We start from the raw sequence: 16,747 nt of genomic DNA, 5'->3' as shown, positions 1-16,747 counted from the left end.
CATCCTGCTGTACAAACAATGTGATGTAGGTTTTTTTATCCCTCAAAAACTTTAGTTATTTTAAAATTAAACATACGTAATGAGACTATTCAGTTAAAAGAGAAATATTCCTAATCTATATCTATCCCTCAAGAAAGTAAATTACATTAAAATGGTATTGAGTAGTGTAGATTATGTACTTCTTTTTGAACAACAAAAACACATAGATATTTTGGCTAGTAGCCCAGTGACCTTGTTACATAAAAATCAAGAACTGGTGAAGGGCCCTGAGGGGAACCTGTATAAGGAGGGCTGAGGTCACTTGGACTGTTCTCCCTGGAGGAGACTGAGGGGAGACCTCATCGGCTTACAACTTCCTCATGAGGAGGAGCAGGCACCGATCTCTTCCCTTTGGTGACCAGCGACAAGACCCGAGGGAATGGCCTGACATTGTGTTAGGGGAGGTTTAGGTTGGATATTAGAAAAAAGTTCTTGACCAGAAAGTGTGCTTGCCCCACCTTGAGTACTGTGTGCAGTTTTGGACATCCAAAGGAGGGCCATGAGGAAGGGGAGAGGTCTGGAGGGGAAGCTTTATGAGGAGCACTGAGGTCACTTGGTTTGTTCAGCCTGGAGGAGACCGAGGTCAGACCTCATTGTGCTCTTCAACATCTTCACGAGGGGAAGTGGAGGGGCAGGTACCAATCTCTTCACTCTCATGACCAGTGACTCAAGGAAATGGCATGAAGCCGAGTCAGGGGACGTTTAGGTTGGCTATTAGGAAAAGACTTTTCACCCAGAAGGTGGCTGGGCCCTGGAACAGGCTCCCCACGGAAGTGGTCACAGCACCAAGGCTGACAGAGTTCAAGAAGCGTTTGGACAACATTCTCGGGCACATGGTGTGGCCGTTGGGGATGGTCCTATGCTTTCTCGCAAGGCTCCCCTCGCCCTGATTCAGGACACATTTCGCCGTCCGTCAGCTCCCCGCAGCTGCACAAGGGGAGGATGCGCCTGTTCTGCACTGGCCTCGAGCCCCTCCGGCCGCAGCGGATCCCCACAGCAGCACCACCGCCCTCCGGCACTCCCGGGGCCCGCCAGCCAGCCCTCAGGCGGCCACACCCGCCCCGAGCGCGGCGGGAGCGGGAAGCGGAAGCGGCGCAGAGCGCGCAGGGCGGGGGCGGCCCGCAGGGAGGCGGGAGGGAGGAGCGGCGCTAGCGGTGGCGGCATGTCGGGCCGTGCGGGCCCGGGCTGGCGCCGCGGGCGGCCGAGCTCGTGCCCGGCCCGCAGGCGGCTGAAGCCGCTGCGAACGGTGGTGGCGTGGAGGGGCCGAGCGGAGTGGGACCAGGTGATGGTGGGGCTGTACTGCGGGGACAGCCGGCTGCAGCAGGATGCGCTGGACCGCGTCTCGGCATGGAAGAGCCGGTACGGGCCGCGGGCGGGGAGCGGGATGCGGCTCTCGGGGCTGCCCTTCTGTCCCTGGAGCGGCCCCTCTGTGCCCTTCGCCCAGGCTGTGTCCGGCGCTCGCGGTCCTGGGCCCGGCGGCCGCCGAGGACCCGGCGCGGCTCCCCAGCGGAGCAGCTCCGCGGCCGGGGCTGTGTGTGCAGGCCGCCGGTGCAGCCAGGCAGGCGGCCCCGTCTTTCAGGGCACCTTCTCCATTGCGGGAAGCTCCGGGCACGTAGCTTATGCCAAGAGCACGGTGGCCCCGTGGGAGCAGGCGAGGTAGAAGCCCCGCATGCCTGCAACTTCACGGGCTGATTTCTCGAGGCGGTGAGCATATTCAAGGCCCCCAAATTGCCCCTGCTGCATCCGTACACAAGACCCGCCCAGGTAATGCATCTTGTGTATGTGCTTTCTACCAGTAAGTACTCATTTAACGTGAGCTTAGGAGTAACCGTGTAATCACTCTGTTCCAATAGAAGCCTTCTGGAAAGAGCCTTTGATTCTGTCTCAGCATACCATTTCTCAGGCTGTTATGTACCACAGAACACAAAACATAGTTGGAAAGTTGCCATTTTTACAGGGTGAGTGTATTTGTGTGAGACTGCTCACCTGGTTTTCCTTTGCCTCCAGGTATGGTCCAAAAATGCCTCTTGCAGTGGACTGCACGGCAGAACTGATCCGTTGTAAGGTCCTCGATTCATCTGGCAGATTGAAGTCACATGAGCTCATCCTCTCTTATGGGCTGGCTCTTGTAAGGTAAGGGCTCTGAAGGCCTGTGTGCTTTGAGAGAGAGAGAGAAAGACCTGGACAGATGTCATTATTAAACTGTCCAAGTTCACTTTGTGTCTCTGGGACCACAGGGTTGTACAGCGCGTGGGGAGTTTGTCTCTGGAGTTCCAAGCTTCTCTGCAGCTCTTGATAGTAATTTATTTTTTCTGTAACCTGCATGCAGGTTTGTCAACTTGATCACAGAAAGGAAACAGAAGATGGTCAGCATTCCTCTGAGACAGTTAGCCAGAGAGGTAAATATTAAATAAGAGTTGCTTGATAATTTACGTCTATACAGAAAGATATGTTTTGGTTATTAACAACAACACTGAGTGAAGCAAATTGTAGGGGGTCATTCTTTTGTAGCCAAAATAATATAGATGCTAGTTTATTCCAGGTGCAAAGTTGTAAACAGCCTTATTGCAACTGGATCTAAAAGTTTGTTCTTCGAAGTCACAATAAGAGTAACAAAGGCTGATGATCATTAAAGGTTTTTGAATCACATGTGATCAAAAGTCTTGATTTACATGTATGTAGTCCCACTTGACATACTGTTACACATTTTTCTTTCTTAGCTACTGAGATAGGAAAAAGAGCTAAATTCTGTGGTTTATAAATTCTAGTCTTTGACAAGCAAGGTTATACATAAAAAACACATTTGCAGGTATTTTAATCTTGTGTCTCCAGGTGAGCTTTTCCACTTGTGTGTGGAGGAGGGAAGGTTCAAGCTGTAATTGTAGTAGCAGGACCAACTTGAGTCCTTTTACTGCCAGCTGCACTGAGCACCATACCTGGGACTGAACAAGTTTTGACAGTGAAGGACAGACAGTATTTGAGACTCTTCTGTGTAGGTTTGGGCCCCTGCATGAGAATGTTGAATTGATTTTTATTTTTTTCCTGGGTTTTTGAGAAAAGTTCTGCTTCTCACTTTTTAAAACTGATCAAGCTTAAAAGCAAAGGTCTTGCATAAAGGTAGTTATGGTAGGAGACTTTTAAAGGTTTAAGGTAGTTGTCCTCAGGGAAGTTGCAAAAAATTGCATGCAAATTATTGTGTAAATTTGAGTATTATATATGATATTATTTGTGTCTTTGATATATAGTTATCCAGCATGTCTCATCCATTTAAATATAATTGAACTGCTTCTCAGGATCATTAAATTACATGTAACACCTCTGTCTAAAAAGAAATCTGTTGTTGCATGTAACACTGAAAATCTTAAACTGTAAAATGCAAGTTTGTGTGGGTCCTAGACCACAGGAGGACTGGCATCAGAGAATTGGGGGATCTTGGCCCATTATTGAAGTGGGAAGCAGGGGAACTACGGTGCAGGAGTGGCTGGGAAGGCGCTGTTCCCACTTAGGCAGAGGCTCTCTGCAGTTTTGCAGGGCTGCATGCAGGTGTGGCCTGATGCAGTGGAAACAGAGGGGTAACATGTGTTGGCTGTTATTGCAGGTGGACATCCCCATCTGGGTTGTGGATCTCCGTCATGAGCTGACGCACGGGAAGCTGCCGCGGCTGGCTCTGTGCCGCAAGGGTGAGTGCCACCAGTGGGTGGCATTGGGAGGGGTGACCTGAGGCATGCTTGGGGTGGCAGTGCCAGTGCTGCAGGCCCTGAGGCACCCCACCTTCATTTTGGGGTGCTGCAGGACAGGCAGTGCGCTTGTCCTGGCAGGGAGAGTTGTGGTATCGGATACTGGGAGGATTTGCCACTGCCCTGTGGGGGTAGCTGAACTGTGTCCACTGGCTCCAGGTTGTGGTTCCTTACAGGACAGATGTTAAGAGGCTTTCTTCTATCCCTGAAAAAAATTACTGGAAACAAGAGTTTGGTGGTTTTGCTTTTTTACAGCACAGGAAGTTCGTCTTGGGGAAATAGGTAAAAGCTTTTCCTGATGGTTTAGCAGTACCTAAGATTCTTAAAAAATCCCATTTAGGGAGAAAAGTAGATACTGCAGACCTGAATGAATGACCAGCTCATAGCATTTGAAGAGATTCCTGGGAATTTTGGGTAAAGGATGGAGAAGCCAGCTAAATAATCTTCAGCAGGGTCCTTAGATTGAATTGGGAAAATGCTGTTGGAAGTAAAGGCATTTTCTTTCCATGCTATCTGATGTATGCATAGTGTAGTCCCTGCACAAAAAAATTTATGTTATTGTTGTAGATGCTATGTTGACCATGGTGATGCTAAAGTACTGACTCATTTTCTCATCAGAATGCCACTGCAGGGACCTAGTTTCTGCTTAAGTTTGACCTACCTTGAGCAAGGTGCACTGCCATAGCAGCGTCCAATCTTTTTTTTTTTTTTTTTTTTTTTTTTTTTCTCTCCAAAATAATGAGGGGTAGTTACCATGCATGTGATACTGGATTTTGGGGTTTTATTCCTGGTTTCTTTCTGGGGTTGGTTTTGGTTTGTTTTTTTGTTTGTTTGGGTTTTTTTTAACTTGTTCACCTTTTCATTAATGAAGTTTTTTGTGTTTTTAGGGTTCATAACTGGTTAGTAGTATTTATTTTCATAATACAAGTTAGCAATATACCACCTATATTATTTTTTGCCGTAACAAAGAAATTCTCACTGAGAAGATAATGTTTTCTGTTCTCCATTAGGTTGTGATGTTGTGCTGGACTGGCTACGAAAGATGTATTGGAGCCGTCAGCTGGGCAATAACTTGTGTGAAGAAAGTGAGGATGAGGATGAGGAAGAACAGGAAGAGGTGGAAGCAAATGCAGAGTTGGACAGTGACGGATGGGAGATTCAAACCCCGCAGCATGAGGCCCGTCAGAAACACAAGGAATTCCATGGCAGGTGTTCCTAGACCAATAGCAGATACAAGGATTAGATGAACTGGAGAAAGCAGTTTAAATATGTCATCTTCCAGCATAAAGATATACCTTCAGCTCAGATTTTGGGATTCCTCTTTGGGCCTTGGTAGATTGCCCTTGGGGTTGACTGACTGGTTTGGTAGTATTTCTCCAAATTTGTAGCACTTTGGTTTGTGAATAGCTGTAGCGCTGTTGCAATTGATGCAAAATGCAAGTATTAGGAATACAAATATGCATCAGAACATAAACTGCATATGGGAACAATTTCTTCCTACACTGATCTATTTAGGGATTTGTTTTTGAGCTGTCTGGGTTTATCCAACTTACCTGTCTTTGGCTACTGTTAGTGATAAAATATGGAAATCGTGGTTCAGCCCCACTTGAGAAAATTTATGTTGCTGGAAAAGTCTGAGAGTTTTGGGAGTCTTCCCTCTGTTGTCTGAACAGAATTGCTGGCTTCATTTGACGCCTTCCTTGAGTGTAAATTTAGCAAAACTAAGCAGCTTCCTCAGATACAAAATTCCCTTACGTAGTTGATCTTCTGCTTAAATGATATATTTATGTTTATTTCTAGAAAAAGTCAGAGATGTTCTGATATCTTACAAGAATGAGCAGTTTCGTGTAAGTGCACTCTGATGATCACCACTTTAGTTAATTCTCTTTTCTTTCTTGGGCAATTTGTCTTCTCTTCCTTGTTGTCTTAGTTCCTTGTGCAGGTCTGTCTGCTAATGTTGTCATACATGGCTTGCCAAAGAAAATCTTCACTACAGAGAACAAACAATTTGAGCTGTGACAGTTCCTAATGTGAACACTTTGTTTATAAAGGAGATCTGTACTTACTTGAGATCCCAAGGAAGGGGAACTTTTGTGAAGTTTTCCAAGCTGTTGATGAAGTACATGTGGCATGTGCATCTTCTTGTCATAGCAATAATGTTTTTGTGTTTGCCATGGGAGTATATTTTCTATTAATGCTTGAATTTTTCCTTCACTCAGGTTATGCAGACTATGCAGTCTGTTTCAAAGTCTCGAGAATTGTGGTCTGATTCCTCTTCAGAAGTGGACTGGATTTTGGCTCAGATCAAAGACCTGATGCAGGAAAACAGGTATGTCTCTGATAAAGAACAGAGGTGAAAGGTACAGTGCTGAACTAGGCTGTAGACCTATTAAATTGTCTTTTCATAATGTCCTATACCCGATCATGGAGAAAGCAGTTAGTCTGTTTCCTCAACATCTTTGAGGACTGAGTTGTTGATCTGTGCTAGCAAGCAGTATTCCTTGTGCCAGATGATCTCCAAGGTGTTTTCCCAGACTTAGCGATGCTGGCCCCAAGGCATGCAGCATCTTCAGTGTCTTCAAAAACTCCCAACAACCCTGTAGAGATTTTGATTTCACAGTAACCTTTAGAATTCTTAAAAATTTCAGGGCAATACTTGGCATTTTCTATATTTTCTATCTTTCTGTTACTACAGAGCCTCTAGGACCTAGTGTGTTGAGACTTTCTTATTACCATATAAATTTTCATGGAGATCTTGACCCACTTTGAGAAATCTGATCAGTGTAACTGTAGAGGGGAGAGAGTATAATGTTACAGATAAGAGCTGTAACTCCTTATGTGTTGAATATAAATATATATGCTGTACAAGAACAGCATTACCAGATCTTTTGTTCGAACAAAAAATTCTCCATTCCGTCCTCACAGTTCCAGGTATTTGGCTGCCAAACTTGTTTCAGAACTGGTGCAAGTGGTGTTTTGATAGGTAAAGGAGTAAGTGGCAGTAATAAGTCTCTCTGCTCTAGGGAGACAGTGGCTGAAGCTCTTCTCAGTGATGGCTTTCTCATCCCAAAGATGGATTGTCTGAAGATGCTAAATATCAAGTATGAAGGTTAGTGTTCTATGCACCATGCAAGTAGAAAATGCATAGCTAGTGTTATGACCAAGTCTTTTCATTTTTTCTCATTATATTGAAATCTGTGATTGTCTGCATATTCTATCTGGGTCCTTAAACGTCTTTTGCCCTGTTCTGCAGAACCCCTTATGGCCATGCTTAGCTATTGCTTTTGCCTAAGTCTCTTAGGATGGAAGGATAGCTCTTCAGCACTGAATATCTAGCCAAAACATCTTTCAAGGCTTGCATCTCTACCCTTTTCTGCAATAGTTGCTGATTTCAGGAACTCCCACTAGTTTCTTTTCTACACTGAATATTTGAAGCAAATCAAAATGGATGGGGTTTTTTGAGCCTCGTTGACCAGTTGCATCATAGTTCCAAGCTGCTGCCCATATGTGTGGAGTTGCATTTATTGTTTGCAAGAGAATTAGGCACCTAGAGGGAATGAAAATAAATAAATCCCCTATTTCACAGCCAAAGAACTTTCCAAGAAAGATTCTCAAATTTCCATGACTATATAACAGTAGAAAAATGTAAAAGCTTTTTGATTTTACGTTGCTTTGCTCAATGAACCTTGTCTTTGCAGTATGTTTTTAGACAGAATAGTTCTTAATGATACGAGAAATAAGATGAAACTGGAAAGGGATTAGCAAAACAGGTAGATTTTCCTGTGTTCATAATTTCCTTGTGCTAATTATCAAATTGCTACTTAATTTACTTGCCTAGTATAAGAAAAATAATAGTTTCAGCTTCAGTGAGGACCTCAGGAAATATGCTGGAATCAATCACCTTAGAACAAACCTCTTTAGTTTGGAGCGAGTGTCACACCTATATTTCATAAAAAAATTACAAAGCACCAATTTCTGGCTTCTCTGTTTTGTTTTTTCTTCTTATTGCAGCAAATAAAGAGGTATGGCAATTCAAAATTCCCCCGACATTTTACTGCTTTTGGCAGCCTTTGCTGTCAGGCCTCCTTTCACGAAGTTTTACACAGATCCTAATAGAGAAAATGTTTATAGAGTTGAAGGAATGTTCTGACTCTTCAGAACTCCGGCCTCAGTTCTTGATCAACTGGATTTCTGAGTTGCTGACTGGCATTGCCAAAGTAAACGCTGGTGAGTGTGTCTGGAATTTCTGAGTTTAAAAAAGCGTAAGAGTTTCTTCTGTACTGGTGTAAACCTACACTAATAAAGTGGTGGGACCTTTATACATAAAGTGCAGTTGCCTAATTAGTATATTTTCTCACGTGAACATAAGCTTTTATTGTTGCATTTCTTAGACTTTTCAACGTGCAGCTTGTGCATGTTATGTATTTCTTAGCAAAAAATTGAAATTGTTATTGGTAAGTTTGCCGCAGCCTCCTCAGGATAGGAAAAGCCAGTTTCTCGCAGGAAGGATCAGGCTCTTAAGTGCTAATTTTTCCAGATATCAATTCTTGTAGGAAATAACATCCTTATATGCTATCTGCCACTGTTATATGCAGTCTGTTATGAGATCCCTGTTCCCAGTTCTTTCCTCCCTTAGCAGAAGCCTGACTTCATAGGATACTAAATAGTGTTGCTGTCCTTTATTGATCCTATCACAGGATTTTTATGCCTTCTAAACTTACACAAAAGTAATAAGTAATATTTTGTTTTCAGTTCCTGACTTAGAACTTTTAAAATTGGCAAACTGTATGTTTCATTACAGAGATGAGCACTGAAGGGCCTTAATTATACAGTGTCACAGGTATTCTGCTAACAAGGTTTTAATACTGTGACACAGTGCATCCTTGCATAGGTTTCCATCCCTTAATTTTGGTGCCTCTTCTGTCCTCTCCTGGTCTGGCTCAGGCTGCACAAAGATTTTGCCAGTATCTCGGGCAGTCATAGGTTAATATTTGGTGCTTTCACTCAGTGCTAAACATATCTATGATGTACCAAGATCCCTGAGTGGTGCTAGTTCCCAGCTGTTCAATCTACTCTTTGCAGAGCTATCTGGAATGATACTGGGTCCCAGATACAGTATACTGCATTTATTTGGGATAAAACCGTTCAAACACATCTTGTGGCTTTCCTGTCCGGAGTGATGTGCTCAGGGCCAGCTTGGGAATGTCTGCACTGCACTGTGGTCAGGTCTTGTGGAGCTACCTGAGCTGCCCATGCACAGCCAAGTCCTTTGTAACAACCTTGATGTATTTGGTCGATATAGCTGGTCATGGACTTGAGTTAAAATGCCAGCTTATTTGAGGATGTGTTCCAGTAAAAATGCAGAGGGATGAAGGGTATGTTTTTGATGAGTTTTGAGCACCCTGTTGTTTTTATTATCTTCTTTGAAGGGAAGAAAAGGCAACACTGTAACAAACAGGTGTCTGTGAAGGAGCTGTTCCTGCATAAAGTCCCTTTGCAGTGGATAAGATTGACTGACAGTTGCTTGGAAGCTCCCTGCTGGGCAACCCCACATCTTCTTCAGCTGTAAGTTTGATCCTGTGACCTGGAAAGGGAACTGCAAACAGTGCTCTGTAACAGCTTTGGTTTCCTAGTGATACACTGAGCTATAGCTGCATTCCCTTGCCTCTCTTTGGATCTGGCAGAAATTGTAGCAGGTGCATATAAAGCCATGCTTGCTGCTATTCATCTCCCCATTGATTGCACACAAAGAGAAGAAGGAAAAGAATTCTAAATGATTGTACCTTCAGAATGAAAGCAGAGGTTATCTGGGGAGGCTTTTAAAGCAACCTGTTCAGAAACAAAGTGACTTGGTAGAGATGTGACTGCTTATTCAGGTAATAGGAATTTACCACAGCTCCTAACTTTTATATATGAAAACAGCAAAGCAGTAATTCAGTTAGAAGTATCCCAAGTCCTTAATTTTAATCACAAAGGTAGAGTATTTCAGCATCCACTGACCAGGGGATAATCAAATTTTGCCTGTTAGATGAACTATGTGAGCCAGCTGTCCTGGAGAAAACAAACACTTAAAAGCAAAAAAGGCTCTAGATGAAGATTTATCAACCCTTTTAAGACTTTTCCATTGCCCTTTTTCCTTTCTAGGATCCTCACAATCATGAGACCTCGCTTGCCACGTTCTTCTAGGAAGAACCTTCTCTATCTTGCTTCCATTTACACAGAAGGAGGTGCCCCTTTGTCCAGTCCAGGCCTCTCTTCAGATGGCAGTGAACAGCCAATTTATACTATAGAGAGCTTACAGTGGAGAGCCAGGCAAGAAAATCAGGTTAAAAATCAAGGGCAGACTGTAGAGAAACAAGAAGATGTGCTAGAGAGAGATGATGGAGTAGAGGAAGTGGAAGAGGAGGAAGAGGAGATGGTAACTGAAACAAATCCTTTGGAAGGACTTGCTCATTCTGGTAACATGGTGGCTATTGCTGAGAAAAGGGCAGCACTGCAAGGGTCCGCCTGGCAGATCACCGCAGGTAAAAAGTGACTCTATCACTGACAAAGGTTAATTGAAATGCAAAGACATCTCAGCCCTTTGGGTCTGGCCATAATTAAATTGTGCTTCAAAGTAATCTAAATGCCAGATTACTGAAAAATGTGAAGTTTCCAGTCTTTCGTTTATGTGCAGGAGTCATTTCTCTTAAGCTCTTAAAATAGTGCGAGTGGGTTTTCCAGGAGCATGCTATTACTGTCTCATTATTTTATTAGGCTTTTCCAAACTTTGAAATTTCAGTGTATTCAACTGATGGGGCAGGATATATGCCAGCTGTGAATGGTGAAGAAAATATGGATGTTTCTTGGATTTCTCTTTGTCAGACTTGGGGGTATTTGAAAGCACAGTTTGTCTATGAACCTAAGTTCTATGCTCTGGGAAAGTGGTTGTTATGACATGGTGGCAAACAACAGAAATGAGCAAGACAAGTTTTTAGAAGGAATAAACAGTGTATCAAGTGTTTTGTTAGCTTTGTTACAGTAGCTATACTTTCTCATGGGGGTTGGAGGTCTCTGTAGCTAAGAATTTTGGATGAGTCATGGAGGGACTCGAACACAGGAGGAGGAAGTTGGCGGAGAAGAGTTGAAGTCAAAATGGCATTTAAAGGAAAAAAAGCAGCCACTAGAAGACTGAACTCTTGTACTCCATCCACTGGGAAATTTTCTGAAGTAAAAAAAGGAGAAGAGATCTTAGTTATGCTGATGTGAGCAGCTTGTTAGAACTGGATGTTTTGAGAACAGAAGTAAAACTGTCCTCTGCTTCTGGGACATTGGTTCAGATCATTTGCTGAATGGCTGAGTTGCATGAGGCAGTATTTGTGGACTTGGGGAGGGTCATCTTGTCTTTTGACAATCTCTTTGGGAAACTCAGACTTCTTGGTTTTGTACTGTTTTTATCTAGATGAAGTACGATGGAAAGACTTTCCTCTTGGGAAACTCCCAGGTCAGACAGATGACCCTGATGGTCTCATGTTGGATAATTATTCTATGATGTCCCTGCTTGATCAGCCAGTGAGGGATGAGTGGAAGTCTCTCAATACAAAGTGAGTAATGGTGTGGGCGGTACTTTGCCCCTGAGCCATGAAATGCATTTCTCTTTCTGTGCCTTTTACTATACCATGTGAAAAATTAAGGCTGAGATTTCCTTTTTACTTCTGTTTAAATGGTTTGACCCGAATATCTGCTATTATCTCTAATACTTACTAACCTAACCCTAATGGTATCCTTTGAGGACGCCATCTTATAATATTTCTATCTTCACTCCTCCTGCTCATTTAAAAAAAAAAAACATTGCAAGGATTATGAAATACTGCTGTTTAGCAGGTATCAGCACAGCCCCAGCAGGCTTGACAACTTGTGTTTTTATTAGCTGGGGCTCTGATCCTCAGTAGGCTGGCAGTGCCCAGTGACCTTTTAGAGCTGTAGCTAGTAATTTAGAACTGCAGATCTGACCTCAGTAAAGAAACACAGCTTGTCCTGGAAATAACGGGAGCATTCTATAAAGCTTTGGTCAGATCACTTTTGTTACTAAGTGAAGCTTATCCAGTTATCCATCCCATTGTAGATGTTTTAATAGGGTCAGTATTTCACACTTTTAAGTCATAGGAACTTGAATGGTGTAAGCTGTCAAATCAGTTTCATCACATACATATAAATCTGTCTCCTATTATTTGAATCCAAGGAATGCTTCAGAATAGAAGCAAATTGCAGTTATTTTCCTTAACACTTGATTGGACAACTTTCTAATCCATGATTCTTTTCTGTGGTTGGTGGGCCCAATCTAGTAGCAGTGTGACGAACTGAGAATCATGCAGCCTGGGGTATTTCACTGAGAAGAAATCTTGCAGGTGTTCATATTTTCACATATTCAGAGTTGTGTTCAGGTTCCAAACTTCCAGTTTCAAATCTTCCAAAAAGTAAGGCTTGCATTCTTCTCCATCCTGTTGGCCATCTTCCATGGGATCAAATTAATTGACCTTCCCTTATCAGTAACATTGTGTTCCTTTGGAGGAAGATGCCTAGACTGCATTTTGAAATATGATTTAGTCATAGTGAGGACTGATAGTATATTAATTGCAGGCTAAAAAGCTAAAGGCCAGATACGTACATTTCAGGCTGTTTTTTGAACAGTGTAATGTGTCATGCAGCTTGTATTACTAGAAAATACTCATGCAGAAAATAAGAAAGCACATAGCAGGCCAAAAGTAACATGTGTTTCTGCATCTCTTTGTGTGGGGAAAGGGGCAGACAGTTTGTTCCACTCAGATTACAGCCTGGCAGGATGCCAAGAAAAAAAATCTTAGAAAGAAACATGAGGAAAACCTGTTGTTCCCACAAATAGAAAGGAGCAGAAGCTGATTTATTCCTGAAGCGGAGCCTGGAAATAATCCAGGTTTCATCAGGAGTGCTACAATGGCAGCTTGTTCATTATTCTTACTTCCCTTGCATAGCAGCATCTCCATTTGCCAAAGGATATGTGGTTTTGGAAAGGTGGTCTGACTTCCCCAAGGCAGAAATAAGCAGATTTTCTTGACTGCTTAACGTTTTCTTCTGTGCAGAAACCTTGTCCTCTGGCTTGTAGCTGTGTGGGTTTTTTCTTCCCCATCAAAGGTTTTTGTATGGCCTGTTCCAGAACGGGTGTTTGCTATTTAATTTTGGTACTGCCCTCCAAGTTCTCTGTCTGCAGAGAGCTGTTCTGCCAGGCTCATGAAGGCAGGTACTGAAAGATGGTATGAGAGATTGTGAAAACTTGACATTTTACTTTGAAAATATCTGTAAGGTGCTTGGAATAGCATCTGCAGCATAGGCAATGGGACGCGCCCTTTCTAAAAGCAATGCCCTTCTTTGTCCTTCTGCAATTCCTTCCTCCCAAAAGATTGTGTTCATTGTTGGGTTTTCTGGTCTATGCTGTGCATGTGTATTGTCAAAGTTCACGTTTAGTGTTGCTGAGGCAATCTCTGAAGCTTTGAATAGCTGCTGTCATCCCTCAGGCAGATGGTTTGGGTTTTGTGATAAACATATGTGCTTTTTATTAGCTCCCAGCATCAGTTTTACCTGACAGCTGGAACAAATTTGGCAATAATGACCACTTGGAGAGTTTTCTGAGGGTGGAGTTGCTGACTTGCTGTTGCTTTAGGGGCTGCACGTCTAAGTCCCATGACTTTTTTCTAAAGCCATAGAAACGGGTAGTATCAGTGTACAGGATAAGCATTTTAAGATTTGTGACAGACTGTTCTCATGTCAATTGCTTGCTGTGTTAGCATTTCACCTGATGAGCTTGTATTCCTAGCTGCAAAGGACAGATGAAGGTTCAGATGAAAATTGTTCTCTGGTTATTTCTGCAGTCATTTCTCCCTCACAATTGCTAGTACCTGGTCACCTTTCTTTTGGTTTGTGCCTTGTACCTTTCATGTTTCAGGACTATTGCCTCTCTGGAATAAACTGATTAAAAACCTAAGGACATTTCAGCAGATAAATGTTTCAGAGCTAAAAATGAGAATGTTTTGGAAATAAAGTGCTATCAAAATTACTTTGGTGATATAAGCTTCTAAATCAGCCTAGTGATTATGTGCTTTATTCTTTTCCTCACAGCTCTGCAGAATTGAATATTCCCATGACAGGAGGATTGTTGTGGACCCAGAATGACTTCCATAAAATAAAAAGTGGCCTTCAACTTTTCTGAGACAGCAGCAGAGTGCTCTGTGACTTTTAGTATTGCACAAGTTAAGTGGTGTGGGAAATCTAGTAATGGTGGTGGGGAAATAGTCAGGAGAAGTTGTTGCTGTGATTTATTGATTTTTACCATGTAAAATCACTGTTTTATAAAGGTGTTGTGTTTTAAGTTGCATGTACAGTAGCCATTGTCTTGCTTAACCAGTTGAAGTTTGCCAAATAGTTAATAAATACAACTAACTGAAGGCAAACCTTGCTCCTGGATGCCGTTTCTCAGTTTTCACTCTGGAAAGTGTCCTCTGGCCCTCAATAGCAAGACTATTGAGCCCTTCTTATTTCAGTGATGCTGTCCTGGAGGAGTGATTTTACCAGTTTTCATCTTTCTAGGATTTCAATGAAGCTTCAGGGATCAATCCTAGCTAGAGCATGGCTGAATGTACTGAGATACATAAATATACCTTTGAAATGTTTTTGTCACAATGTTTTTTCAAGTGATAGTCTTGAAGCCACTACTGTCTCTTTTTTGATTGAAGTGTTTTGCTTCATGTTACTTCTGTTGATGATTTTGCTGATATTCATAACCAATACTGTGGTGTTTGCTGAGAGCTGGTATGATGACTGCAGAAATGGACTGAAAAAGTACCTTGTGGAAAGTTGTTGAGAAAAATGGCTTCCAGATAGTTTTTCCTATTCCATTTTCTTTACCTGTATTACAGGTTCTTGGAACTTAAGAGGCTTCTGTGGTAACCTGTCAGAAAAACCCAGGAGTTTAAGTGTATATTTATTGCAGGACTCCTCGGTAAGAATTTGTTAGAGTGCATCTGCTAGAGGGTAAAACAGAGGCTTTCTCTGAGTCCGTCTAATAATTTGCAGGTTTTACAAACTAAACAGAAAGAATAATGTGGCAGTAGGAAGGGATACAAAAAGGGACATACGACTTTAGCAGTACATTGCATAGGGTTGAAATGTTTAGAAGAGCAGCTTCGTGGATGCTTTGGACAGGTTCTCAAGTAAAGGCTTAGCTAGATGTCCAGAATGTATTATTTCTTTATTCCTTCTTCTCTAGATTTTTTGTTATCTTGCTCTACACTGCAGTTGCTTGTTACCATGCATCCAAAAATGGAAGATGCATTGCACATTTCCTTCTCTAAAAGCAAGCAGTGCCAATGCAAAAGGAAATAAACTTTCTGTTATGAGGGATTTTTCATGGAAGCCCTTCCCCTTCCAAGTATTTTTAGAAATACTTCTTTTTCCCAGAAGTTAATTAAGCTTATTTAGAAAATTCTGAGTGAAAGAGATTTGTTCTTTTATTACTTTTATTTAGCTGAGTATGAAATTACTTCAATTACTGTATTTTGTATTGCAAACAAGCATAACAGTTCCAATAGGAATGTGTGGTCCTGGCAAATACTGTACCATCTGTAGCTTTTTTTCCCCCTTGGAAGAAGTGCACTCGGTAAGATCATGTGCTGCTACTACTACTAGAGGACCTTGATCAGCTGTAGTTACTGCCCTGTGTATCTGCCATTACCCCACATAGAGAATCTGGGATTTTTTTCAGGCAATCAGCTAAAAAAATTACCAATAAATGACTTGGACAGACTGCAACAGTTGTTTCGGGCAAAAAAGCTTTTTGGGGGTCTTGTCTAAAGAGGGTTGAAAAATAAAAAGCTAGAAACAAATAATCCAATGGCTTTCAGTTTTATTAAATAAGCAAAATTTTTTATATATATAAACTATAACATATTTCATATTATTAAATAATTGTGCAAAACATTTACATAGAGCAGAAGGGAATAGGTGATAGCCTATACTTCTTTTAGATTCTTGCAATTCTTTTAATACATTTACAAACTTTAAATACAGACCAAAATCAGCAAGATTGTATAATGACTCTTCAAAGGCTAACCAAACACTGGCATAAGAATAATTTACGTGGTGGTGCAATTCTATTTTTCCAGTTGAAATATTGCAGGAAATACACTTGGTAAGGGCTCTGTCACACAAACAAGCGATAGGTACATAAGAGGAGTATGAAAGCTGAACACTCACCGTTGCAGTAACTGTGACAGATCTAAAGATCTGACTGTTACAAGTCCTAGAGTACTAATGCTTCAGGTAAATTTTTGGCAAGTCAAGGTCAAGTAATATTTCAACTTCGGAACAAAGTTTCACAGAAATGAGCCATGTTCCTTCACCTTAGTGTGGAGTTTTAAAAATTACAATAATCAAATGTGCCTGTTTGCAGGTTGATATAGATCAAGTACGCATACATGTCACCAAGTATTTTTAACTTTATTATTTGAACAAAATGCCAAAATGGACAATTTCAGACAAACTGGCATTAGGAGTCTGTAGGGGGAAACTCACCTACTTAGATATTTTTGGTTTTGATTTTTTCAATGAATCTCCTTCTGTTTGTTCTAAGCAACCACACTCCACACCTATTTTTAAGTTTACAGCTAAAGCATTTTTACAAAAGCTAAACAGACTCATGCTAGTAAATAAATTACGTGCTGCAGCAACTAGAGCAGTGCCCACTTACCACCACAGAGATTTAAGAATACCACATACTGGTTTAACATCCATTTTCACTCATTTTGTCATTAAGACTTACATTATATTTGGGTCAACCAAAAAAACCCAAAGAGATTTATAAAATTTTACAACAATTAAACAGTAATGTTTAATTCTACAAATGAATAAAGCCAACTACTGCAGCTCAATATGACAACAGGACTAACAGCAGTGAACTCATG

General features: G+C 41.8%; 1 protein-coding gene across 1 annotated transcript; it reads left to right on the top strand.

The window, feature by feature from the left end:
• Window positions 1–1,169: 1,169 nt before the first annotated feature.
• Window positions 1,170–15,673, top strand: LAS1L (LAS1 like ribosome biogenesis factor). Its single transcript, XM_039572090.1, has 13 exons — window positions 1,170–1,398; window positions 2,047–2,172; window positions 2,369–2,438; window positions 3,638–3,719; window positions 4,787–4,981; window positions 5,577–5,623; window positions 5,996–6,105; window positions 6,800–6,885; window positions 7,788–8,003; window positions 9,206–9,341; window positions 9,921–10,300; window positions 11,218–11,359; window positions 13,908–15,673. The coding sequence occupies exons 1-13, from the start codon at window positions 1,202–1,204 to the stop codon at window positions 13,996–13,998; spliced, it is 1,878 nt and encodes a 625-aa protein (XP_039428024.1). The 5' UTR covers window positions 1,170–1,201; the 3' UTR covers window positions 13,999–15,673.
• Window positions 15,674–16,747: the final 1,074 nt, after the last annotated feature.

The sequence above is a fragment of the Corvus cornix genome, chromosome 4A, assembly GCF_000738735.6.
Source record: "Corvus cornix cornix isolate S_Up_H32 chromosome 4A, ASM73873v5, whole genome shotgun sequence".
Lineage (NCBI taxonomy): Eukaryota > Metazoa > Chordata > Aves > Passeriformes > Corvidae > Corvus > Corvus cornix.
The sequence above is the reverse complement of the archived record's forward strand: the minus strand, read 5'-3'. Positions and strand labels throughout refer to the sequence as shown.